A 26,420-nucleotide genomic window follows, 5' to 3' on the forward strand; every position below is an offset into this window, starting at 1 on the left:
CAATATCATGATTTGAAAAGTTCCATTATTTTAATCAAATTAAGAGCCAATCTTCATGTGAGAGCTCTCTGGGATTGGGTGGGTCCCAAACAGACAAATGCCATGATGATGACAGAGAATAGATGATTTCATGAATATATCTATTCCTCTTAATGTTGAAATACCGTAAAGAATATAATGACAATAATGTAATCCCACTAAAAACTTGAAGAGCATTGATATTTTACGAAACAAGGAATTCAATGACCGAGCGAAGTGAGGTCTAAGATTCAAGTCGCCGGTTTGGCATTTCTCTTAATGTTTAAATGTTTATATGTTGCGCATTTACGGCGAAACGCGGTAATAGATTTTCATGAAATTTGACAGGTATGTTCCTTTTCAAATTGCGCGTCGACGTATATACAAGGTTTTTGGAAATTTTGCATTTCAAGGATAATATAAAAGGAAAAAGGAACCTCCTTCATATGCCAATATTAGAGTAAAAATCAGACTATAGAATTATTCATCATAAATCAGCTGTCTAGTGGACTATAATACTGCCCGTTCAAAAACATCAAACATCTTGAAAATGTATCTTTCCATCAAAATTAGTAGACAGTAGACTATAATACTACCCGTTCAAAAACATCGAACATCTTTAAAATGTATCTTTCCATCAACGTTGTAGACAGTTGCAGCCAGACCTGATAACAGCTCTCACACCAATACCTACTATTACTAATAAGTAATTGTAGGTATTGCTCACACTCATATTCCGGGACGACACGTCACAGTACGATGAGACAGAAAGCTCTATGTTTATCTAGGATTTTTTCTAGACATTTTAAATTGATAAATTATTTATCAATTTTTTAGAAAACATAACAACAGGTCAATGTAACTTACTGAGCGCGAGATCTACTGTACACAGAACTACTAGTATTCTCAAGAATTATATTCAAATTCATAATAACATATCTTTGAGAATTCTCATTACTCATAACTTGATCTAAAAATGTTAAATTTTGAGAAAAATGAACAGAAAACAGTATATTGTAGAATCATGGAATATGTATTGCTGAGGATTAGAATGGATCAGCATCATAATTGATAATGTAATTGAAAATTGATAGAAATACTAAACTAAGTACTGTTATTTATTTTTCACTTAATTCACATAATAATAAACAGTCAAATGATTCTAATGAATAAACTCAAATATAACTTGATATTAACTTAGGCCTAGTTATATTGGAATCTGTACCGAAGTTTCAAAACCAGAATGTTATTAGAATTTAATGATAATGTTGCCATTCAGAAATAGTGATTTTGAAATACTTGATTCTCAGTTCATCAGTTTTTGAAAGTTATTTTTGTATTTCCTCTTATTTTGGTTAAGCAAATTAATGTAAGCTGTAACTGACTCTTATGTTGTTTTATTATGTAGGTACTATGGAAACTGAAATAATCTGAACCTACGATCCACCAATCTGAGAAAAAACTGTATATTATGTTACTAATGAAACTTCTTTTGAGCTACTTATAAGGAAATTCAGTTTTTGTTCAAATCAAATATCGAAAATATCTTTCATCAACTGTGATTGATAAATAATCAGACCACAAATTTATTATCTTTCTAACGTGGAACAGTCTCTGTTGATACGATTCTGTAACCTTGATATGCGGATGAGAATCACAGCCGAAAATAGAGACCAATCTTACGGCGATAACTTGAACAAACTGGATGCTATTTTGTATCATTTTTATTGCCCATTCACTCTTATCATCATCATCCAAAACTAAATTACCAGCTGCATCGTTCTCCAATTATTATTACCAAGCTTGAGAATCCGGATCACATTGATTTTCTGTTATCAAACTCTTCTTCATAAAGAAGAAACGTTAACTGCTAGTATCAAACTTTTCTGATTTATTTATAAAATTGAAAAATTTGTCAGTTATAATTGAAAAGATACAATGATTGTTGTGAGACAGTTGTTATCTTACTCACAGTTAAAACTTTTTAGTATAATAATTAATGTGTTGGTCCCACTATTTGGTGTCATCCTTCAATGAAATATTTTATTTTATGATGATTTTTCTGATTTATTTATAAAATTGAAAAATTTGTCAGTTATAATTGAAAAAATACAATGATTGTTGTGAGACAGTTGTTATCTTATCCTCAATTAAAAATTTGTAGCATAATAATTAATGTGTTGGTTCCACTATTTTGTGTCATCCTTCAATGAAATATTTTATTTTATGATGATCTTTGAAAAAACTCATTTGTCCTTCCTGATTAAAATTATAACAGTGATAAATTTGTTCTTCATCTTATATTGATCTTACTCCTAATTATTAAAAAACTTGATCTTTTGTTAGAATGCAATGGATTAATGATTAATAAGCTACTATAGTGAGGTCCACGTTATAATGGCAGTGGATAAAGATAGAAGAATAGCGATGCCGCTTCTCTGCATTAATTAATTATATTTCTACACTGTCAAAAACATAATTGGAATCGTTGTGGGCCTAGAAAAGGATAGTACCACAGGCTATGTCGGATGATAGATAAAGGATAGCAAAACCAAAGTTGATCAAATAATGTCATTATAACGTGGACCTCACTATAAAATAATGAATCATTGTGAAGTAAACGTGATTTAGCTCTCTAATTTCAAATGTAATTCATTCAATAGTTGCCTATAGTAGTCTACTATTTCATTCAAAGATTCAGATATAAACCAAACATCATATTTATGTATGACAGTTTTATTAGGATACATTAATTCGGGTCACATCTATTATTATTCATGACTGTCAATAAATTTGTTTAAGTTATCGATAAAATAGTTTTGAGATACATTATAGCTACCGTACTAAAACAAAATTATATGTGACTCGAATAATCTATTTGAATACTCTTTACATATTTTAAGAAATACCTATTTTTAGAAAACTGTTGGAATCATTATTTGAATTGTTAGAAATAGTTGTAATTATATCGTATGGTATAAATAAATGGTATATAAATAAATCCTTAGTTTAAATAATGAAATTAACGTTTTGGAGAGTTAGTGGGGAGGATATTTTTAATATTCTTTCCGAAGAATGGACATTGATATGTCCAAAGCTCCGCCAATTTATGTAGATGCATAACAATATAATTATTATCTATAGTTATTATATTACAAATTGCTTTTTCATATCATATACAGTTCAATAATTATTTTCTTAGTCTATATTATGTAAATTCATCTATAATTTTGCTGTATTGTAAGCTATTGTATATAAGTGTATAAGCCAGTATATATTGTAATCTACATAAATAAAGTACTCAATCAATCAATCAATCAATGGTATAGTATACTAGATATTGAATGAAATTACTTGAAAATGTCACAAACCGTTAGCCTACTTATGAAAACACAAGGACGTACATAATTTGAAAAAACATAAATAAGTAAACGATTTTGAAAAGTTTTAAGAAGTTGATTTTTGTGAGGATTTGTGATTATTACTACAGAAACACGAGCAACTTCATACATACAAATATGTAAACTATTGTATTTCTAAAACTTATCCCGAATTTCATTTTCGTCAGGATTTGTGGTTATTATACTGTATCATTTTATAACGTTTTAGTAGTCAAATAATTTGTTTGATTGTATTTTTTTTTACTTGATCTTTGTTTTCCCAGTTGATTTTTGTCAGGATTTATAATTTGTTTATCATTTTATAATGTTACAGGATCAAAGGAATTTATTAAATGAAAAAGACTAAGAAATTGTCAAAAGACCACAGATTTATTGATACTTAGAAAGACCAGTTTCGGTTATTACACCATTGTCAATCTCTGATAAACTTAGAAACCGGTTTTTCTAAGTATCAACAAATCTGTGGTTTTTTGACAATTTCTTAGTCTTTTTTATTTAATATGAATAATTACCACAATATCAACTTCTCAACTACACAAAAAGTCAAATGAACTTGACTTGAAAGTTTGATTCTGTTGTTTTATTCCATTGTTGATGTTTTCCCAGTTAATTTTTGTCAGGTTTCTTAATTATTTTGTCATTTTATAATGTTTCAGGAACGAATGAATATAATATTTGGTTTGATTGTGTTGTAGGGCCCAGGGCCAGGCCCCCAGGTGTACGGCCCTCGGAGGCTGGCGCCCTACCCGAGCCCTCAGATGCACATGAGCCAGAAGAGGGGTCAGCCTCAGTATCCTAGTCCCGGGCCAAATCCCAGTCTGCAGCCTGGATTCCCACCCAACGCCGCTCCCCAGGTAATTTCCTTCATAATATTCCTAAAATTAACATTAATATTTAATTAATCTAGATTTCCACATATCAGTGAACGTGTTGATACTGTTAACATATTATTTCTATGAGTTCTAATGGGATAATTATTACTATCAGTGATCGTGTTCATAAAAAAATATCGGGGCACCGAGCTTCGCTCGTTATCTATTTATTGACTTTTGATAAACCAAACACGATTCTTTAAAATGATTGGGGACTAACAGGGAGTACTATTGGGGATTGGGAGTACTAACAGGCACAGCCCAAAACTGTTTCTTTCCCGAATTTCGATTTATACACTATAATAATATAGTCCAGAAAGTAGGTTATGTTCCATACACTTGAATTCACATTCAATTTTCTGTTTGAACATTTGAGAACAAAAAAATTATAATTTAGATTATATACAAACCAAATTGAATAACAAAATAACACTCACTAATCACTTGAAATTGTCAAATAATGATCAACTTTGAAAATTATGATATACTCTAGTTTAGGAGGATTATCATGTCATGTCAACAAATCAGATTATGTTGATCAAATCGATTAAATTGTCTAGATAAAATTTCTCGCTGATTGATAATGATCACACAGCCAAGGATGAAATATCCTGTTAATGTCGTTCAGCGAGTTTTTCCAAGAATGAGACCTAGTGCAATCGAATCTTTATATCATAAACCTACTATGTTCCAAATTTCGTGAAAATCGTTAAAGCCGTTTTCGAGATCCGTAAAACATAAATAAACAGATATATAAATATACAGAAATTGCTCGCTTAATATAATAGGATATTGTTTCATTATGATTATGAATAAACACACTTAAGCTGGGTTTACATCAAAGTTATTAACAAGATGTTATTAACTTAAACCTTATAGATTATATTAGATTGAACATAACTTATCATACACATGATGAACATATGTGTTTGTCAAGTTCCGTTCAATCTAATAGAATCTATAAGGATTAAATTTTAAAAACTTTGTTAATAACTTTGGTGTAAACCCAGCTTAAGCCACGTGTACACCAGAGTTGTCAGCTGAGTTTTCAACAAATTGCGGCTATTTGTTGCCAATTTATTAATAAGCACAGCAACATTTTGTTCTCAACTTGTGGAAATATGTGTTTTCAACAAAAACTTTTTTTCCAAACTCATCATGGGAACATTGAGAATGCTGCCAACAAATCTTCAAAGTTGAGTACAGCAGCATTTTGTCGTCAACTTGTGGAAATTTGTGTTTTCAACAAAAACATTTTTCCATACTCATTATGGGAACATTGAGAAAGTTGCCAACAAATCTTCAAAGTTGAGCACAGCAAAATTTTGTCGTCAACTTGTGGAAATTTGTGTTCTTAACAAAAACTTTTTCCATACTCATTATGGGAACATTGAGAAAGTTGCCAACAAATTACAAACCGACTACAGTACGCTCGCAGTGCAATTCTATGACAAAGGTTTTCTACTTGGTTGCTCTATATTTGAAAACAGCAACTTGTATTCTACAACAGAATTTTTTTTATTTATTTGGTTACTAACAATACAATGATCGGAAAAGAAAAAATCTGGTGTGGCGCACTCACACAACTTTCCTTGCCGTTATGAAAATTTATCACCTGACGCTAGTGTTCCCGCGCATCTCAAGTCTACTATTCAAAGATTTGAGCCAGCTGGTGACAGGGCAATAACGCTGGAGACACACGAGGTCGGCTATCTCTTCATAGTGAATCATTTAATAGAATCAACAGTTGCCAACAGTTTGCAATTGGATAATCACATTTTCTCGAATTTCGAGCTTATTTTAATTTTAGGTGAAAATGTTACTGAACATTAATTGTAGAGATTCTCATGCTCAATCTTTTCCACTCAAAATTGTGTTCAAATTGTATCTGAATCCTGATAATTGAGAATCTAAAATCGAACTTTGCATAGATGGGGCGGAGCTCCTGAAATTTTTACAGATATGGGACTTGTGGCAGTTGATAGAGCTTATCGATGACTATTTCAGGTATAACTTTAATCAAAATCGTTGGAGCCGTTTTCGAGAAAATCGCGAAAAACCCTGTTTTTGACAACATTTTTGCCATTTTATCCGCCATCTTGAATCGCATTTGATTGAAATTGTTCGTGTCGGATCCTTATATTGTAAAGACCTTACGTTCCAAATTTCAAGTAATTCCGTTAAAACGTATAGTAATTTAGAAATTGGGGTATCTTAATTTTTTTCGGAAAGCAATACTTTCCTTACCTATATGGTAATAGGGCAAGGAAAGTAAAAACAGACTATTTCCAAAAACTTCTTCAATTTCCCAATTTAGTTTCAAATTGTCCAATATTATTCATAGCTTATGTCTATTTCAATTTCTACATTCATCAATCTGAAAATATAAATTAGAATAAAACTAACATCTTCAAATTTGGATAGATTGATAATAAAACTTTCGTAAAAACATGAAACAAACTTTAAATTCACAAAATAATCAATAAAAACACTTGAATTTTGAGCTGGAAAATATCATCTTCACCATAGCTACAAACAGCCTTTTAAAATTAACAACTTTTCTGTAGACAACTATTATATATGAACAACATTTTGTTAACAATTTTTGTGTAAACGTAGTTTCTATGACAATTTTGTTGTTAACGCAGCTTAATGGATATTTTTTCTTTTGTGTTTTCAACAAGTTATTCAGATTTCATGAATCTAGTATACATTTTTCAGGATTCTTCGAAGGCTCAATTTAAATTTGATGATGGATTTTTCCAAATTTTAATGTTTTCGCAAAGTGCTTTTCTGTAGACAACTATGTATGAACAACATTTTGTTAACAACTTTGGTGTAAACGTAGTTTCTATGATAATTTTGTTGTAAAGGCAGCTTAATGGGTATTTTTGCTTGGGCTGTTCATACTAGCTTGCCGGGCTGAGTGGGATTAGTTCCATAAGAACTAATAGCAATAATATTTTCACAGTACTGTACACGTTCACAGGTACTGATAGCTTCGAAATAGCTTTTACTGGAATTCAGCTTTAAATGGCAATAATATATTGAAAGTAATTGATTGAATTTGTAGGAGGATATAAGGTGAGAAGATTTGAAGCGATTCTTGAGGATATTGAATAAATTGTTTCAGAAGATGAAGGTTCAGATTCAGAAGGGTTTCTGAAACAGTAACTAGAAACAAATTTCGAATTTGAATGTCATTAAATTGAAATTGATTGTGATTGAATTTAAAGAAGGATATTGAGTGAAAAGCTTGAAGATTTCTGGACCAGTTTTTAAATAATTCGAATCAAATTCCCGTTGTTGAACAATTAGAAATGATTAGTTCCAGAAAATTACAGAATGGATATTTCACGACATTATTTATACTACACAAAATACTGACACCTTGATAGGAATGTGTATTCCTTATTCAATCATAATTATTCAATTTGGTTTTCAACTGTCCTAAATTCTAAATTCCTAGTTTATAAATATTTTGGACTCAAAATTGGACAAAAATCGTGAAGTAAAAACATAATTTCTATCTAAATTTGGGAAAGGATCAGTTTTGGGCTTCAAGCCTGTTGTTCCTTCCCCAATCATTCATAGTTGACAATGATATTGTAACCTATGGATCAATGTATAAATAAATAAATAATTTCTGATTCTATCCAGTATGAATTTCTGAAATTTGTTATTTTTGTTTGCAGTACCCAAGCGGCTACCCAAGCGGAGGCGGCGGTCGTCCCGGCTTCCAAGGCCAGTACATGCCGCAGCAGACGACGGGCTACGTGCCTGGGGGCGGCGTAGTTCCCGGGGGCGGTCGCAGCGGGGCTGGCGGAGGTGGCATAGTGCGCCAATCGACACCGCCCTACACCACCTCAGCCGCCTCCAACCAGTCAGCCACCTACTTCGGCCAGTTCCAGGCCGGCGGCGGCAGTCCAGCCCAGTATGGAGGCGGCGGAGGTGGTTTTGGAGGGGATAGGGGGGCTGGTGGAGGTGGTAGTTATCAGCATTCTCCAGTACCTGGGAACCCTACACCGCCCCTAACTCCGGCCAGTAGTATGCCGCCGTATATCTCACCCAACGCGGATATCAAGCCGACGTTCAACGACTTGAAACCTCCCTTACCAATCCAAAAAGACGACGAGCTAAGACTTACGTTTCCTGTACGAGACGGGATCATCCTACCACCGTTTAGATTGGAACACAACCTGGCCGTTAGTAACCACGTGTTCCAGTTGAAACCCACCGTGCACCAGACGCTGATGTGGAGGAGTGACCTTGAGCTGCAGCTGAAGTGCTTCCACCACGAGGACAGGCAGATGAACACCAATTGGCCGGCCAGTGTCCAGGTGTCGGTCAATGCCACCCCACTCACCATCGACCGCGGCGAGAACAAGACCTCGCACAAGCCGCTCTACCTCAAGGAGGTCTGTCAGCCCGGACGCAACACCATTCAGATCACTGTGTCTGCATGTTGCTGTGTAAGTAACTATTCCAATTTTGTTTGTTTCAAGATGCAAATACATGACAAGATTTCAGTGGTGATGCACAATCAATGAAAGTTCAAGAATTGTGACATATCTCTCGAGAATTGTGACAAGAAATTCACTTTATAATGCTAGTTTCAATTCGAATTTTGTTTGTGTCGAAAGTAGGCTTTCAGAGGTGATGCACAATCAATAAATATTCAAAAATTGTGACATTTTTCCAAAAATTATGAAGACACGTTATAATGATAGTTTCAATTCAAGTTTTGTTTGTTCCAAAATGCAAATGTAGTAGGCTTTTTAATTTGATAGCTTTCAGTGGTGATGCACAATCAATGGAAGTCCAAATATAGTAGCGAAAAAACACTTTGTTAAGATCGAAACATATAGTGAAGTGGCGAAGGTAGAGCGAAGGTAATAGTATCTTAAGTCACAAGGACGGGAAGGGGCCTTTTGCAGGCGAGAATGATGTTTCTAGTCGAGGCGTTAGCCGAGACTAGAATTTCATTCGAGCACTGCAAAAGACATTCACGTCCAAGTAACTCACACTATTTTTTGTCATAATAATATAGAAAAGAATAATTTAGAAACAGAAAACATTACCTAAAAGGTGGGTTTGTACCTGTTTTGCTGTTCCTAATTCAGAACTAGGAAACATACTCGAATGTAAAGAAAAAAAAAATTATTACAGTATAGTATGCTGTAATGAGAATCATATGTTTATTTGTTCTACAATCAGCTGTTTACCGGCTTGATTTCATGAATGTAAAATAGCTGAAATTGAATGACTATGACAAAAAATATATTTAATGTGACTATTGTATAATTACAGTATCTTATAATATTGTGATTGTGATTTGTGTTGAAAACCTTCCCAAGGTTACTCTCTCTTGACTCATTCTCTGTCTGATCATCAAATGTTTAGGATGCAATTATAAATTGAATTGAATTGAAATTCTATAACTTGAAATATGAAATTTCCTTGTACTGTGTCTAATCACGTACCAATCTTCCCTGTTATTCTGTCTTTAGTCACTTACTAATCTAATTTGTTGTCCTGTATTTAGTCGCACCTGTTCGTGCTGCAACTAGTTCACCGACCGAGCGTGCGCAGTGTGCTCCAGGGTCTACTGCGCAAGCGCCTGTTGACGGCTGATCACTGCATCGCCAAGATAAAGCGCAACTTCAGCAATACTTCTGGGGGCGCCGGAGGGGGCCCGCCTGGGGCGCCGCCCTGTCCTAACGACCGTGACGTCATCGAGCAGACTGCGCTCAAGGTCAGTAAAACCAATACCTACTATTACTTCAGGCCCCACAACTGATCTCTAATAAAACTATGACGTCATCACATGTAGATCATCGATGATCTACTGGCGGTAAGCAAGCGAAATAAGAGCGCTTATGCTTGTTATCACATATGATATGGTAATCAACAAAATTAGAATTATTACAAATTCAATTTTCACAGTCTCCCATTTCAATAAATATGGTTTGTTTATCATTCTTCTAATATTCGTTTGTGAAAGTAATAATGAATTTGGGGTTTTAAATCATGGGATACAGACTGATGTGTACCTAATTGTCGCGGAAATTATAACAAGACTCCAAAAGTTTCTGTAGGTACGGTATTTTCTTTTTTGAAAGATGAAACTTCGAAACGAAAATAGATACAAGTGAGAAGAAGGAAGAACTTTAATTCTACAAAACAACGGTTTACATGAAGTGTGGAAGAACAGTGTAAATAAAGTGTGAGTGGAAAATTTAATTGAAGTGTGAAAGAACAGTGTAGATAAAAAGTGAAATAACATTGTAATTAGAGTGTGGAAGAACAGTGTAAATAAAGTGTGTAAAAGAACTTTTAAACTAATAAATTAAAAAGTAAAAGCCAAGTGTTGGAACTGTCCATAAAATACTAATATTAAAAGTTTTACCTAACTGAAAACATTCTCCTGATGGTTTCTTAGTACGACAGATTTATTGTGTTCAAGTTTGTAGGAGCCTTTTTCCTAAAAAAGAGTTACATCTAATTTGGTTTATCTTTGATTTACCTCTCCCTCGATTCTGATAGTGTACAGGTTATTGTTAAGTATTTTTTGTTGACATGAATTTATCAATAGCTCTATCACTGAATCAAGTACTCCTATGTCTATCAAGCTGAAAGTATGGATAAATTATTGCATTTGAGGAATAAAGTGTTTTTATTTCAATAAAATCTATATTTAATAAAATACAAACGTCTTTAATATGAATTTATGTAGTATTCCATCCAATAAAAAATTGATACAGTAACAAAAGTTACATTGATAAGCTAGTATAAACTACTACGACCTAGGAAGAATCAATCTACATGTTATGACGTCATTAATTAGTTGTGAGGCCTGAAGTAATAGTAGGTATTGGTAAAACACCGTTTTTTATCATGCATGGGAGTGTATCAGTTCGTCAAGTTCTTTTTTTTTTAATTTTTTTTCAAATCAAAATCAAAAACTTTATTGTTTCTTCCAAAACCAATACATTCAAAAATTCCACTTGAACAGCAAAAATACAAGAAACCAATCACTAATTCTCAATTCATTAAGTACCTACTCACTTACCAAAACTACAGTTACTAGTAGTTCTGTGAACAGTAGACCTCACGCAGTTTTCTCATCCACAAGTATCTGATGTCACCTGCTCTAGTTCCAGCGGTACCTGTCTCCAAAATATCTGTCAAATGTTTTACAGTCTATTATAAACTCCCTTAATTTCAGAGATGGTAAAGATGATGAACGTTTTCTTTACATTATTCAACTAATTGAATCTTCACTTTTCTTCTAATAGATGTGCATTAGAGTTCTATTTATTTGTAACCAAAACCAACTACTATATTAAGGTACACGTTAAAGAAAGAAAAAAAGTGGCAGTATTTGATTAACATTGGTGTAGCTACCCTTGTCCATCATTCGTCAAAGTAGATAGCGCTATTATTTTCTACCTCAGAAATGTCGCTAGATCGTTCCTCAACAATGTAGAAATATAATCTTTTTCCAGCCACACCAATGTATATTAGTTGATATTTAGAATAATAATAATTGCTTTTTATTCTGATTGTCATATCTTTGTACTGTTTTCTGTGTTTTGTTGAAAATAATTGAATTGAATAATAAATTCACAAAATATTTTATCTCAATTCTGAACATTCATAATTTAATCATTGAAAAATATAATTACTTGACGAATAAAATATAATTTATTATTTTAAACAATAATGAACAGATTACATCAGCTATCCTCAACATGAACTTGACGTACTGAAAACAGGACGAACTGAAGTTGCCCATCCAGTGTGGTTCATGATCAACTGAAATCTTGATGAAGTCAATGTTATCCGTATAATAAACCCTAACAGATCCGTCTTAATAATTTCTAGTCAATCTATCTATCTAGATTGAATAGAACTGATTCCAAGTTTATAGTATATTAAATGAGAAGAGTTTATCAGAGATTGGCAATGGTGTAATAACCGAAACCGGTCTTTCTAAGTATCAATAAATCTGTGGTTTTTTGACAATTTCTTAGTCTTTTTCATTTAATATGAATAATTACCACAATATCAACTTCTCAACTACGGTACACAAAAAGTTTATAATATATGCTAAAATTGTAGATTTTCGAGAAAAAAATCATATAAAACGTTAGACAACTTGTGTAAGTACAGTAACAATAGAATAGTAATTATCAAATTTATTCTATTTATTTACAATGCAAATGAAACTAATGTAATAACATTGAAAGATAAAATAATAAGGTAGTCCTTGTGCTATTTTTCATCCAAATTTATAGGTGACAAAGTCCAAGATAAGGTTAGAATTTCACGTGTACAATTTATATAAAATTTTGGTCCAAAATGAACATTAAAACTATAAATTTTCAACTTAGATGGCTTAAATTGATAAATTTATTAGAAATATTCCACTCAATAACCACTTTTAACGAATAATATTGAGTTATTTAAGAAAATTTGGAACTATTCAAGAAACACAAACTCGTAAACACTAAAGCTCAGCTGACACTTTATTTATTTAATTATTGGATAACGAAAAAATAATTATGAAATACAATACATGATGATGATGATGATGAAGAATTCCCACTAAAATAACATAGATTATTTATGTTTTCTCAATCTATCTATTCATCTGTCTAATTGTCCGTTTCTTTATTTCTCGATCTATTAATTTGTCTAATGCCGTTTGTCCGTTTATCGTGTGCAGGTGTCGCTGAAATGCCCGATCACGTTCAAGAAGATCACCCTACCGGCGCGGGGCCACGACTGCAAGCACATCCAGTGCTTCGACCTGGAATCGTACCTGCAGCTGAACTGCGAGCGGGGCTCATGGCGGTGTCCCGTCTGCAACAAGCCGGCGCAGTTGGAGGGCCTCGAGGTCGACCAGTACATGTGGGGCATCCTCAACACGCTCAACTCGTCCGACGTCGATGAAGTGACCATCGATGCTGCCGCCAACTGGAAGCCGGCTAGGAGTATGCAAGGCATCAAGGTATACCAACAAATGACGTAATCTGAAATAAACATTTAATACAGTTGTATCCACTATGCAAGAACCAGTGTTTAGAGTGTAGAAGAATATGCAGGGCATCTAGGTATACTAAAAGATAATGTGTTAGATTAACTAATAATATAGGCGTATTGTATGGGGTATGCAGGGTATCAAGGTAGCATAAGCATACCGTACTTTTAATGATTTATGATTATCCAATAAAAGCTGATTATCAAATAGTCAAAAGCTGAACAAAGCATAAAGCTGCGTTTTGTAATCAAAAGCTGCGTACACATAAAACGCGCTTCCAACCCGCACCGAGCACGTTCCGCCCTCGTACCGCCCTCGTTCCTCCATCGAACCACAGTCGCTACGCCCATGCACCCATCATGAACGTTACGGAAGATGTTAGATCTTCTCGCGTTCCCCGGTCGAACCACTGTTGCTCCCCGGTCGATCATCAATCGCTCTGCTGGAGTGACGTTCGGTTGCGGAGCAGAGCGAAAGTCTGTAGGCACCTTTAGAATCCTTATAGATTCTATAAGATTGAACGGAACTTGACAAACACATATGTTCATCATGTGTATGATAAGTTATGTTCAATCTAATAGAATCTATAAAAATTAAATTATTAACATTTTGTTATAATAACTTTGGTGTAAATACAGCTTATGAGTGGCTTGAGATAGTCTAGGACACAATATATATGATATTGATTAATATCAACCAACCTTGTACCATTATGTTCTAATGTAATATTTGTATTATTTTGACAATAAATAATTTATTATACAATAATACAATTATTGTATTGTTTTTTAAGAACTCAGAAGTCGTTGTAATAAAATAATCTATCTATCTAAAGTGTAAATTTAAAGTATTGTGCCTACTATAACCTTATAGTGTCCGTTTTCCCAATGTTTCCCATAAGGGAACTTTGGACTATATACGGCGAGGTGGAACTACCCTTGGGTCTCCCCGCCATTCAAAGCAATACGCTTATAATAATAATCTATCTATCTCCATAACTAATAATAATAATATGTCAGATAAACTGATATTAGTTACAGTAGAGTGCTTTACTTTATCTCTATTTGGCTTTCAATAAATGTAAATTCTAAACTTATGGTTTGTATGTTTTTGGACTCGAAATTTTACTGTAGTCTGTGCAAACCTGTGCAAAAGTGTTTTTTCAAGTGTTACATGTTAAGGCTCGAATATCTCGAAAACTATTGGAGATATAGAAAAAGTTGCCAGATGAATGTTGTAGGAAATTTTGTAAGCTTCAATTTTGTACAGAATAATTATGTCTATAATACGCATAGTTTCTGATAAGACCTTGCAACCCATTTTGTAATGTTCAAAGAACCAATAAATAATCTATACACTTATCACAGTTAGAAATACTTATTTGATTGTATATTTTTGCATGATTGCAGTCGGAAGACGACGATAACTCCTGCGGGGCGAAACGCATGAACAAGGCGATGTCACCGGGAAGCATGACTCTGCCCACCATGAATAACTGGGACATGAGTCAGTCCATGTCTCCCTACATTCCTCCTGACATGAACAGTGAGTACAATAAGCCTATATTCTCCCACTTAATATGAATATAAATATGAATTCCATAACAATTTCAATTGAAATGAAGTAAACCAGTTCATCATGAACTAAACCTGTTGATTTCCACGCAATCTTCATCATTCGTTCTTTTGAAATAGGTATAAGGTAGTATAAACATTCAACTGATTGATTGATTGAGTACTTTATTTATGTAGATTACAATATATACTGGCTTATACACTTATATACAATAGTTTACAATACAGCAAAATTATAGATGAATTTACATTATATAGACTAAGAAAATAATTATTGAACTGTATATGATATGAAAAAGTAATTTGTAATATAATAACTATAGATAATTATATTGTTATGCATCTACATAAATTGGCGGAGCTTTGGACATATCACTGTCATGGATAGAGTCACTGTCAATGTTGTAGAACCGTTCTATAATGAAATAAAAACCTGTGTGGTCACGAAACCATGGTCCTGTACCAAATAAAACGGTAGAATTTGACAATATATGTGTTTTTATTTCATTAAGGTAGTATAATTAGGATTCACTATGTTTCACATTGACTTAGTTCCTTTCGCTCCTTGAGAAGCATAGGGCATCCGAAAATGTTTGCCATTCATCTATGTTGGCTGCAAGCCTCTTGACCTTTGCCCAAGTATGCCTCATGTTACTAATAACAATATCCAAACCGTACTTATTTCATCTTTACATTTCAAAGCTGTTGCTTTCCCACTTCATGGTTCGTCAATGTACCTAGAATACTACGTATTATTCGTATACGTATTCGTATACAATATAAGAATACTACGTATTCTAGGTACATTGTGATTCGTTCTTGTGTGATAGGTATACTAAACTTGGGAATCAATAATGTTCTATCACTATTATACTACCAATAATAATATCTCTAGGCATACTTTCCTTCCTCATATTATCAATATTTCAATACTAAAATTCCCTCGAGACACGGGAATTCCTCCACATTGAGAGTCCTCATATTATCAATATTTCAATAAATAAAAATTCACTCGCGAAACGAAAATTCCTCAACATTGAGGTGGAATGAATAACTGACGTTATAGAAAGAATAACATGTGGAACTGTAAAAATTTTATTCATTTTACTCTAGGTAATAATTATGTCACCCTATTATTTTTATTATATTATTTTTGTCTTTAAACCACTTAAAACAAGTATTGGTATTAATTTCATCTTTGTATGCGAATTAATAATTATTTGATGTTTGTGTTCAAACATTTGAATAATTATTAAATGTGAATAATGAATAATTATCATTTAAAGATTATAATAATAAAGAAGAACACTTGGATAAATATTTATTTAAGATCCGATCTCACAAAAGCCTGTTGAATTTTGATCATGATTAAATGTCACGAAAACCAATCAAATAAGTATTTATTCTTTATTGAAGAGAAGTCTTTTATGCTTGGTTCTCATGGCATTCAATCACAGTTGAAATCATAACAGGGCTTTTGTTCTCGTGGCATTTAATCACACTTGAGATTTTAACAGGTGTTTGTGTAACACCGTGCGTAAGGTATTTCATTTTATATTTATTATTAGTATTTCATATTATATGTGAAGTGAAGATGATTTGATTTGATATCTTTGAAGTAGAAGTCGAGTGTACTAAATATGTATTGGAAATTATATCTTTGATTGATTGATTGATTAGCTGCCTTTATTAAAAACCTAGGAGGGCGAAGTTAGGGCGCAGCCGGCCCTCTCTTACACTTAACCCTCCAATACAATTCTAAGTAAAACTAAAACACTGTAGTTTGAAGTAGAACTAAAAATATATATTTTTTTTAGGCATCGCAAGCGGTTCAATGATGAGCAGCGGCGGAGGCAGCACGGGAGGCGGCACCGCCTACGGGGGCAGCGGGGGCGCAGGGGGCCGAGTCGGGGGCGGCGGCCAGGGGGGACCCGGGGGCGGCTACGAAGGGTTCGCGGGCACAGGGCCCCCCTCGGCAAACAGCAGCTCGGACTTCGCTCATCTCAACGACTCGTCCTCCCTCGATCCTCTAAACGCCATGGAGAAGTCGCTCAACGAACAAGTAAGTTCAATAATTATTTATTTACTTTCTTATTCATTTATTAATATAATTACTGTATTTACAATTCATAAAATATTCACTCATAAAGTATCAACATTGAAAATATAAAATTTGATAAAAGTCATCCACAAATGATATAAAAATCAACTAATCATTTTTTATTCATCAATACAAAAATCGGGGACCGAGCTTCGCTCTGGAGTACAAAAGCATAAAACATTTCACGAAAGAAAAAATTATAATAACATTCATAGTTCATACAGAAATGTTCTCTCTAATCACAGTAAATTGAGTTTAATTCCCAGAGAAATGCAAAAATTCCCCTCACAAAGGCCCGGTTGCACAAAAGCCGGTTAAATTTTAATTCTGATTAATTTCACGTGAACCAAATCAGAGAAGACCATTTCAAAAAGATAGATCTACTGGAATTAATCAGTATTGAAAATAACCCGGCTTTTTTGCAACCGGCACTAAGTACCTGATTGAATGATTACAAAAGTTCAACAGCTGTGTCATAATTTTGATACAGTCCCACACATATGAACTCGCTCACTCAACAGACGACGAAATAGTTATTATCAGCTGTTTTTCCAAAGATGAATAATAATTATCCTTTTAGTGTCTTTCAGCGATCTTTCCCAGGGATGAGACCTAGTGTAATCGAATTTTTATATTATAAACCTACTATGTTCTGAATTTCGTGAGAATCGTTAGAGCCGTTTTCGAGATCCGGTGAAATACAAACATCTAAACATATAAACAGAAATTGCTCGTTTAATAGTATAGGATTATTACAATGATCTATAATTATCGATATCATAATCTAAAAGAGAAAAAGTAAGCTTAGCTTGTACCATTCCTCTTTCAAATTTATGAACTATATTCTTGATTTTACTTGAACAACAAACAATAACTGAAAAACAAACAAGTCAGCTAAACAATTCATTCAAGTAATCCTATTGAAAATAGTAATATATTTGTGTTAGTTCCACAAGATTATCAATCGAAAGTAATTTATTGTATTCTAATAGATATTGTGAGGGACGATTTGCGGGTTTTGGGCATCCAAGGATGGGAGAATGTGGCGGAGAGGAGAGAGGATTGGAGGCGAATCGTGCAAGAGGCCAAGGTCCACATTGGACTGTAGCGCCAATGAAAATAAAATAGATATTTTACCAGACGTGTAGATTTAATCATTTATTTAAATAAACATGAGTTTATATGGATTCCCAAACTTGATTTGATCTCCTTGATATTCTTATAATATGTAGAGTTTATTTAAAATTGACCAATTTTATTCAGGTTTCAGTTTTTTAATTAATTTTCTTTTAATTTGCAGATGCCACACACACCCCATACACCACACACGCCGCATACGCCACACACGCCCGGAGGCGGCGGGGGCGGTACGGGGGGCAGTGGCCCCCCCAGTGTGCCGCCTCCCTCGACAGGGGGCGACGCAACAACCACCTCGACGCCCAACAACAGCTCCACGCAACAACAGGACAACAACGAGATCCCATCCGACCTCAATTTCGACCCGGCCGCTGTCATAGATGGCGAGGGGCAGGGCCAGGAGGCGCTTAATGTGAGTTAAAAAATTAATTGTCCATTAAAAATAAATTAACTATGTTAAATCTTGTTGATTTGTAGAAAAAAGGTATAAATACGACTGGAAATTGGAGTTCTAAATAATTTATTCTAAATTGAAAATTCTCATGCGCTTAATGTTTGTAAACAAATAAATACGGTAGTCTAAAATTTACACTGTCTTCAGAAATGTTGTGAAACTTCTCCATGATGAGGTGATAAAGTGATTAAACAAATAAACTTATTTTTGTGGGTATGACAATATTTGTGTAATCACTTATTCACCTCATCAAATAAATAGTCTATTAAAAATAGTTTTATTTTGATAAATCTTGTTGAATAATGGAAAAATGTATGAATACAACTGGAAATTGAAGTTCTAAATTTTATCTCACTTGGAAATTCTGATAATTCGAAAATCATTTTATAAATTAAAGTTTATTTAGTCTAATTATCCAATCGGTTCAGAATGCTTGTGGATAATAATAATTATCCATTTCTAAAATAATCATAATTCATTTCCATTATTTATTCATTGCCAAAATAATAATTATCCATTTTCATTTTTTGTCAAAATAATCATTATTCGTTTTAATTTCCTGCAGTTACTGCCAGACAACGTGGTAGATCCGATGGAACTACTGTCCTACCTGGATCCGCCCGACTTGGCAACACCGCCGAGCAGTGGAGGCAGCAGCAACGGCAACCTCGGAACTCCCGGATGTCCGGCCACCTCCAACGACGACATCCTCGCCCTGTTCGAGTGACTTCCCCCACCCCACACCCCGCACCGTCTGTAGATCGAGTCTGTGGTCATGTTGCTCGCTTTCCGTTCATTCATAAACTGTAAACTACCAACTACTATTAACGAGAAAGTAGTTAATAGTGGATTATAATCAACATCTTTCTGTTTTTAAATAGTTGATAGTAGATTTCAATTAACTAATTTTAAAGTAGTTGAATTTTTACTACTGAACACTGCTTATTAATTTACTATATTTGATTTGAAAGTGGAACTAAGTTCACAGACAAATTATTCAAATAATGAAACCATAAAACATTGGCTACGTTCTCAAACATCTAGTTTTCTTGGCCTACATTCACAATTTTACATGTAACCTACAAATTTGAGTCAATTATGATTGAACGCTATGCATTTCATAAGCTGAGTTTCATAGTGCAATGACTAATAATTAAGGATATTGACTCTGAATAATTGAAATGAAATAGTCAATCCACATATTGAACAGTAGTCTGTTCTTTAATTTTCACTAAATAAATATTTAATGGACGACCGTGCAACCGGTCCTGAATATTTTAATTTCCAAGTTTGCAATTATTGTTGACCAAAGTTTGGTTTTCTTCTTCCTACTACAAGAAATTGATAGAAACATTTTCATAAAAACATACAAAAGCAAAAATTAACTTTTTCGACGTTTTTGCTTCACATCTCTTTTTATAATCCAATAATGGAATGTAAACTGCCCACAAAATCAATGTAAATGCTAATATTCACAGAAGGAGTAAACCTTTGTACTTTACAATGGTTTGCAAACATTTTTTAATTTGAGAACTGTGCTAACTACAAGTTTGAGTGGTGAATGAAGAATTTGTTCAGTATTTGAATTTAGAATTTTCAACAGGACTAGTTCTAAAAATTAAGACCAAAAGACCAAAGTGATGATGGAGAGTCATATTTAAAATTACTAACCAGTAAATTGAACTGTAAAAATTTCAATATTTACAGTATAACTTACTAATCAATCTCATTGCAATAATTGCAACGTGATAACCGAGCAACATCTTCAAACTTGACTACAGGCGGCTGAAAGTATAAGAAAATAGATAATTGTAAGGTATTAGTGCTGACCTAACTGTGATTTTCTCCTCGTAGAAGTTAAGAGGGTTTAATTGAGTCTTTGTATTATAGAGTTTAAGGACAACACTGATTTGACATACGTGCAATGTCAATCAACAATATCAGACGTCGAAACAAAAATAATGGATTTTGTAAAAATTACAAAAAATTCTCGTCGAAAGTTGTTCCTAGAGTAGGGACCGTTAGGTGTATTCCGAACTGAGTATGGAATGTGGTGTACGAAGTGATAGAGAGACTTGAAGAATCTGTGTGTACAAAGTGCTCTACTGAAAGATGTAACGTCTTGTGGTCAGGTAGTTTGGGGACTTCCAAATTTAGGTCCATTTTATTCGCTACCTGACTATCTCCCTCCTCGCAAAACGACGTGATTTCAGTATCGGAAATGTTCCTTCAAATTGCCATCATCAAGTCACTAAAACTGTGCGCAATGTGAATAATTACTACAAAACAATCATCGAAGCAGTGCGTGTGCGTGTGTAAATGCGAAATTTGTAAAGTTTTGAAACGTTCCTTCGCATTGACGAAAATGTCTGCCATGGGTGTCCCACCCTCTATGGACTGACCATATTGTACAGACTAGTGTTACAGATATAAATATATATTTAAGAGGATTTATAGAACTGTATTGATACCCCTATTACATATATATATTTAAAAATCGAAAGTTCAATCAAATATGTGTTGTGATGTTAATAAGCGCTGTGCGCAACCTATAGATTTAATGACAGATTTGTGTATTATTTATACAAAAGAGATATTTTGGTATATATTGTCTTCTGTTGTCACTGCAAAACTTTATCTAAGTGAGATTGACCTTGAGGTTTCTTTTTACTTAGGAACTTGAGTCTGATGTTTTGTTCATCTTGCACTTGGGTTGAAGCATTCGTCCTTTTTTCAGTTCCTTGTGAAACTTTCATTGAGTATGCTAAAAATTTATGATTGAGGTCCCTCATGTTTTAAATTCTACTGTTAATTCCGATATTTCAATTAAAACATTTCTATTGTGAAGTCCACGTTATAATGGCAGTGGAAAAGGATAGGAGAACAGCGTTGCTGATTCTCTGCCTTGCCAGATTATATTTCTACATTGTTAAATAACGATCTGGTGGCTTTGCGGAGCTAGAAAAGTATAGCGCTATCTGCTTTGTCAAATGATAGACAAGGATAGCAAGTCCAATGTTGATCAAATACTGACATTATAACGTGGACCGCACTATACTCATTCGCAGACTTTCCATGGATACTGTGGAACTCCATAACAGTTCTGTAGTCTATTAGAATTCACAATATCCGATGATTCTCTTCTAAAATAATTTATTTTGAATTTCATCCAAGTTATAACATTTGCAGTTATTTTTATTTTATGTTTGGTTCATTTATTCATTTTCAAGGATTGCATTATATATGTTGAATCAATTTTCCAAAAAAAAGTTTTAATTAACAAGAACAACAATTTTGTATCTGAATTAAAATTATCTGAAAGTGAACAAGTAGAATTATGCAATTACTGTATGAGAATCTTTGGATTCTATTGGTGATTTGACCCGAATCATTTTTTAAAAACAAAGTTTGTAATATTTGTAAATTTCTATTGTAACTAAAACGATACAAGAGTACATAAAACAAGTAGTTGAAAGTTTTATAGACACTTAAATTTTAATATTCAGTTACTTGTAGGGAACTGATAGTTTCATATTTTATGAATTGTGAAATAGTACTAAACAATATAATTGAAATGGAATTGAAATCTTTGCATGAAAATCGCTATAATGATTAATCATGTCTCAATAACCAAGTCTCATTTTTACTGATAGTTATATATTTATTTCGATTTTAAACAGTTTATTCCTTATGAGCTATTTTTCCAAGAAGTTTATAGACTTATAGGTTCTTTCTTTGACCATTAATGCAATGTTTCACGATGTTGGGACTTTTACTTTTCATTTTGAATTACCGTATTCTGTGCTGCAATTATTACAATTTTTAAAATTATTTTACCATATCGTTTTGAAATTAATATTCTTTACTCATTATTTATTTATGATGCGAAATATTTTGATTTTAGAACTTTTAATTTGTAGTATTGAATCTGTATTGCAATCAATAGGTACAGTTTTTAAAACGATTCTACCATTCTTGCGTGAAACTGATAATGTTTTGCAATATGCAGTGTTTTTTCTATTTTATAACTTTGAATTTTAATTTTCATTTATTGTATTTTTCAATGATTTCATTTTATGTTATTGGGTTGCCGAATTATGTTCTGTTATGATTGGCTCAAGATTTTATTGTAAAAAATCTTGGATTAAATTGTCTTTTACAAATATGATTATCAAAGATATTTTTGTAAAGCATTTTGCTCGATTTTAATTGAGAAAATTGAATTGTTTAAAAGAAATAATGACGACAATTGTACCTAAAATTTGTTACTGTAATGTGTAGAGTGAGCCTGGGCACAAAAAGCTGCGCATATGAACGAACTTGTGTATCTAGGGTGTCTGAGAGTACTTGTAAATATAATTTACTGATATAAGTCGGCACATATTATGATAATGATAAATAAATATAATTATTATAAATATATAAATTAATTGCGGCCAGTTTTACTAGACAAATAGCATTCAATAGTTGAAGAATTGATATTATTGAATAGTTTAACAGTTGTTGGAACCAAAACTCTATATTTAATAGTAACTACATAAAACTGGTAGAATGCTGTAAAAATGATTATGATGATGATCGAAAATCGTATGATATTATGAATTATATAATACTTTAGTAAATAATATGAATACGATTGATAACTGCGAGAAAGCGTAAAAAACGTGTGATTGATTATTCTAAATTGACGATTTTCATTTGTATCAGTGAATTCACTGCTTCTTTATTCCATTGAATGATTTTTGTAGATTGATAGTCATTTTACTGTAGTCTCCATCAATGATTAATAATTACAGTACGCACAAAAACTGCATCACATCAATGATTCAAGAAAAGTTTAAATATTCATTAAAAACTTAATATTAAAATAGGATTTGTTCTCTATATTTTTTGCCTCGTTATTGAGGTACACGTTGAATCATTGATGTTTCTTTCGAAAAAAAATCTTTGCTCAAATAATATTGTAACCGATGTACTGTATTATTTAAAAAGTGATAAGGACAACCAACATTGAAGACCAACCTATAATATTTTTTTCTAATCATTTGATATTCGAATATAATCAAACTGAAATTGTATAATGATACTTCTACATGTTTTTGATAGTGATGAATCTAATCGCTATTTCATTGACAGATAACATGTAATAAGGGAGCAAAATTATGAAAATCCACCGAAATAAAAATGAAGAATCCGCATTCAGGATTTGATAGATTCTCCAATTTGTCATTATTATGTATGAGTTTTCGTGCGTTCTGTAAAATGAATAAGCATTTCAAACTGTATTGGAAACTGGTTAAAATAAATTTGAAAATCTATTATCCAATGGGATAATGCTCACTTGTATTGATTTGTTCCGCTGTTAATGAGAACTCAGATAAATTTTAACACAACATTTCATTTGCAAATTTTTCAAGAAAGAAATTAATTGAATTGCCGAATGACAAGATATATTGTGGTATTGAAGCTATAGGTAGTTTCCTTTTAGCTCAAACCCAAGAGATGATGTGAAAATAGTTGAACCCATAATAGCTCTTAAGGTTAGTATAAAGGTCACTAACCTAACCTTGAGATCATAGGACCAGTATATTATTTTACTGTAACGGTACGGAATAGATTATTATCCAGATATGATTTATTATAGCTTACTAGATGCAATACCTAAATACACTTATATTTCTCTTGAAGACTTCAGATGACAGGTTAATTATTTCTTATAAAGTTATTCATTTATTTCAATTTATCTTTATATTATGCTACATTTCTCAGGAGTTGTTCACTCTCAAAAATACTACCTAGATTATTACAGTATTTGAGTTGTCATAAAAATGATGATGTGTTTGAAGTTTTTTTCAATTTAAATGAATAAGGGTGGTTGTATCACACCGTATGGTTTATCCTATTTGTTTTAATCTTATGATTGCAGTTCAATTATTATTCCAGTTATACCTGATTCATGCAGTTTTCTTTTTCGATTTTTGGATACACAGTATTATTATTATTTCATAAAAATATGAATGAATAAATCAAATTTGAATATCACGATGGTTTGTTGTTTTTTAGTACCTACCTTTTGGTAGCCATATAGCTTCTAAACTATTAATAAATCGTAGAAAAACATAGAACCTGGGGATGAATACTTTATCTAAGCTTATTATTGACCGAGCGAAGTGAGGTCTAAGATTCAAGTCGACGGTTTGGCATTTCTCTTAATGTTTAAATGTTGCGCATTTACGGCGAAGCGCGGTTTTCATGAAATTTGACAGATATGTTCCTTTTTTAATTGCGCGTCGACGTATATACAAGGTTTTTGGAAATTTTTAATTTTAAGGATAATATAGAAGGAAAAAGGAGCCTCATTCATTCGCCAGTATTAGAGTAAAAATCTGGTGTGGCGCACTCACAAAACTTTCCTTGCCGTTATGAAAATTGATAACCTAACGCTAGTATTCACGCGCATCTCAAGTCTACTTATAAACAAAGATCTGAGCCAGCTGGTGACAGGACTATAACGCTGGAGACATACGAGGTCTGCTATCTCTTCATAGTGAATCATTTAATAGAATCAACAGTTGCCAACAACAACAGTTTAAATTGTATCTGGAGCCTGATAATTGAGAATCTAAAATCGAACTTTGCATAGATGGGGCGGAGCTCCTGAAATTTTTACAGATATGGGACTTGTGGCAGTTGATAGAACTTATCAATTACTATTTTAGGTATAAATTTAATCAAAATCGTTGGAGCCGTTTTTGAGAAAATCAATAAAAACCCTGTTTTTGACAACATTTTTGCCATTTCAGCTGCCATCTTGAATTGCATTTGATCGAAATTGTTCGTGTCGGATCCTCATATTGTAAGGACCTTAAGTTACAAATTTCAAGTCATTCCGTTAATTGGGAGATGAGATATCGTGTACACAGACGCACATACACACACACACACACACACACACACACACACACACACACACACACACACATACAGACCAATACCCAAAACCCACTTTTTTGGACTCAGGGGACCTTGAAACGTGTAGAAATTTAGAAATTGGGGTACCTTAATTTTTTTCGGAAAGCAATACTTTCCTTACCTTTTTGTGTAGTTGAGAAGTTGATATTGTGGTAATTATTCATATTGAATGAAAAAGACTAAGAAATTGTCAAAAAACCACTGATTTATTGATAATTAGAAAGACCGGTTTCGGTTATTACACCATTGTCAATCTCTGATAAACTCATTATCGATAAATTTTTATCAATAAATCAGTGGTTTTTTGACAATTTCTTAGTCTTTTTCATTCAATACTTTCCTTACCTATGGTAATAGGGCAAGGAAAGTAAAATCAGACTATAGAATTATTCATCATAAATCAGCTGACAAGTGATTACACAGATGTGTGGAGAAGCCAGTCTATTGCTGTATTTCCATAAGGTCTATAGTTTCCAAAGACCTTAAAGATATCTCTTTAAGGTCTTTGATAGTTTCAATCAGGTACTTGTGGATGAGAATACTGCGTGAGGTCTACTGTTCACAGAACTACTAGTATGAATGTAAATGAATGGATATGGATATAAATATGCACTTACTAGAACTCAGATAGTGGAAGCATAGAGAAAATATAGCTTAAGTATAGCATCTTATGCTATATTTTCTCTATGGTGAAAGTATATACACCAAGGTCTTCGTCATGATAACTTATAGAAACCTTTAGAAATCTTTCTACAGACCTCGATATACATCTATAGTAATATAATTTACCGAGCGAAGTGAGGTCTAAGATTCAAGTCGACGGTTTGGCATTTCTCTTAATGTTT

The 26,420-nt window shown here is 33.0% G+C and overlaps 1 protein-coding gene across 4 annotated transcripts in view; it reads left to right on the plus strand.

The window, feature by feature from the left end:
* The window catches only part of LOC111056684 (zinc finger MIZ domain-containing protein 1), a 193,281-nt gene extending 168,636 nt beyond the window's left edge, over positions 1 to 24,645 (plus strand). For all 4 annotated transcript variants that reach the window (XM_039419611.1, XM_039419610.1, XM_039419608.1 and 1 more), the window contains 8 exons: positions 4,115 to 4,273; positions 7,987 to 8,763; positions 9,837 to 10,046; positions 13,023 to 13,307; positions 14,747 to 14,882; positions 16,729 to 16,973; positions 18,313 to 18,561; positions 19,169 to 24,645. In XM_039419611.1, coding sequence (XP_039275545.1) covers positions 4,115 to 4,273; positions 7,987 to 8,763; positions 9,837 to 10,046; positions 13,023 to 13,307; positions 14,747 to 14,882; positions 16,729 to 16,973; positions 18,313 to 18,561; positions 19,169 to 19,330 — 2,223 coding nt within the window. In that variant the 3' untranslated portion in view covers positions 19,331 to 24,645. The remainder of the gene's footprint in view (positions 1 to 4,114; positions 4,274 to 7,986; positions 8,764 to 9,836; positions 10,047 to 13,022; positions 13,308 to 14,746; positions 14,883 to 16,728; positions 16,974 to 18,312; positions 18,562 to 19,168) is intronic.
* The last annotated feature ends 1,775 nt before the right edge of the window (positions 24,646 to 26,420 follow it).

Source organism: Nilaparvata lugens, chromosome 1 (assembly GCF_014356525.2).
Source record: "Nilaparvata lugens isolate BPH chromosome 1, ASM1435652v1, whole genome shotgun sequence".
Lineage (NCBI taxonomy): Eukaryota > Metazoa > Arthropoda > Insecta > Hemiptera > Delphacidae > Nilaparvata > Nilaparvata lugens.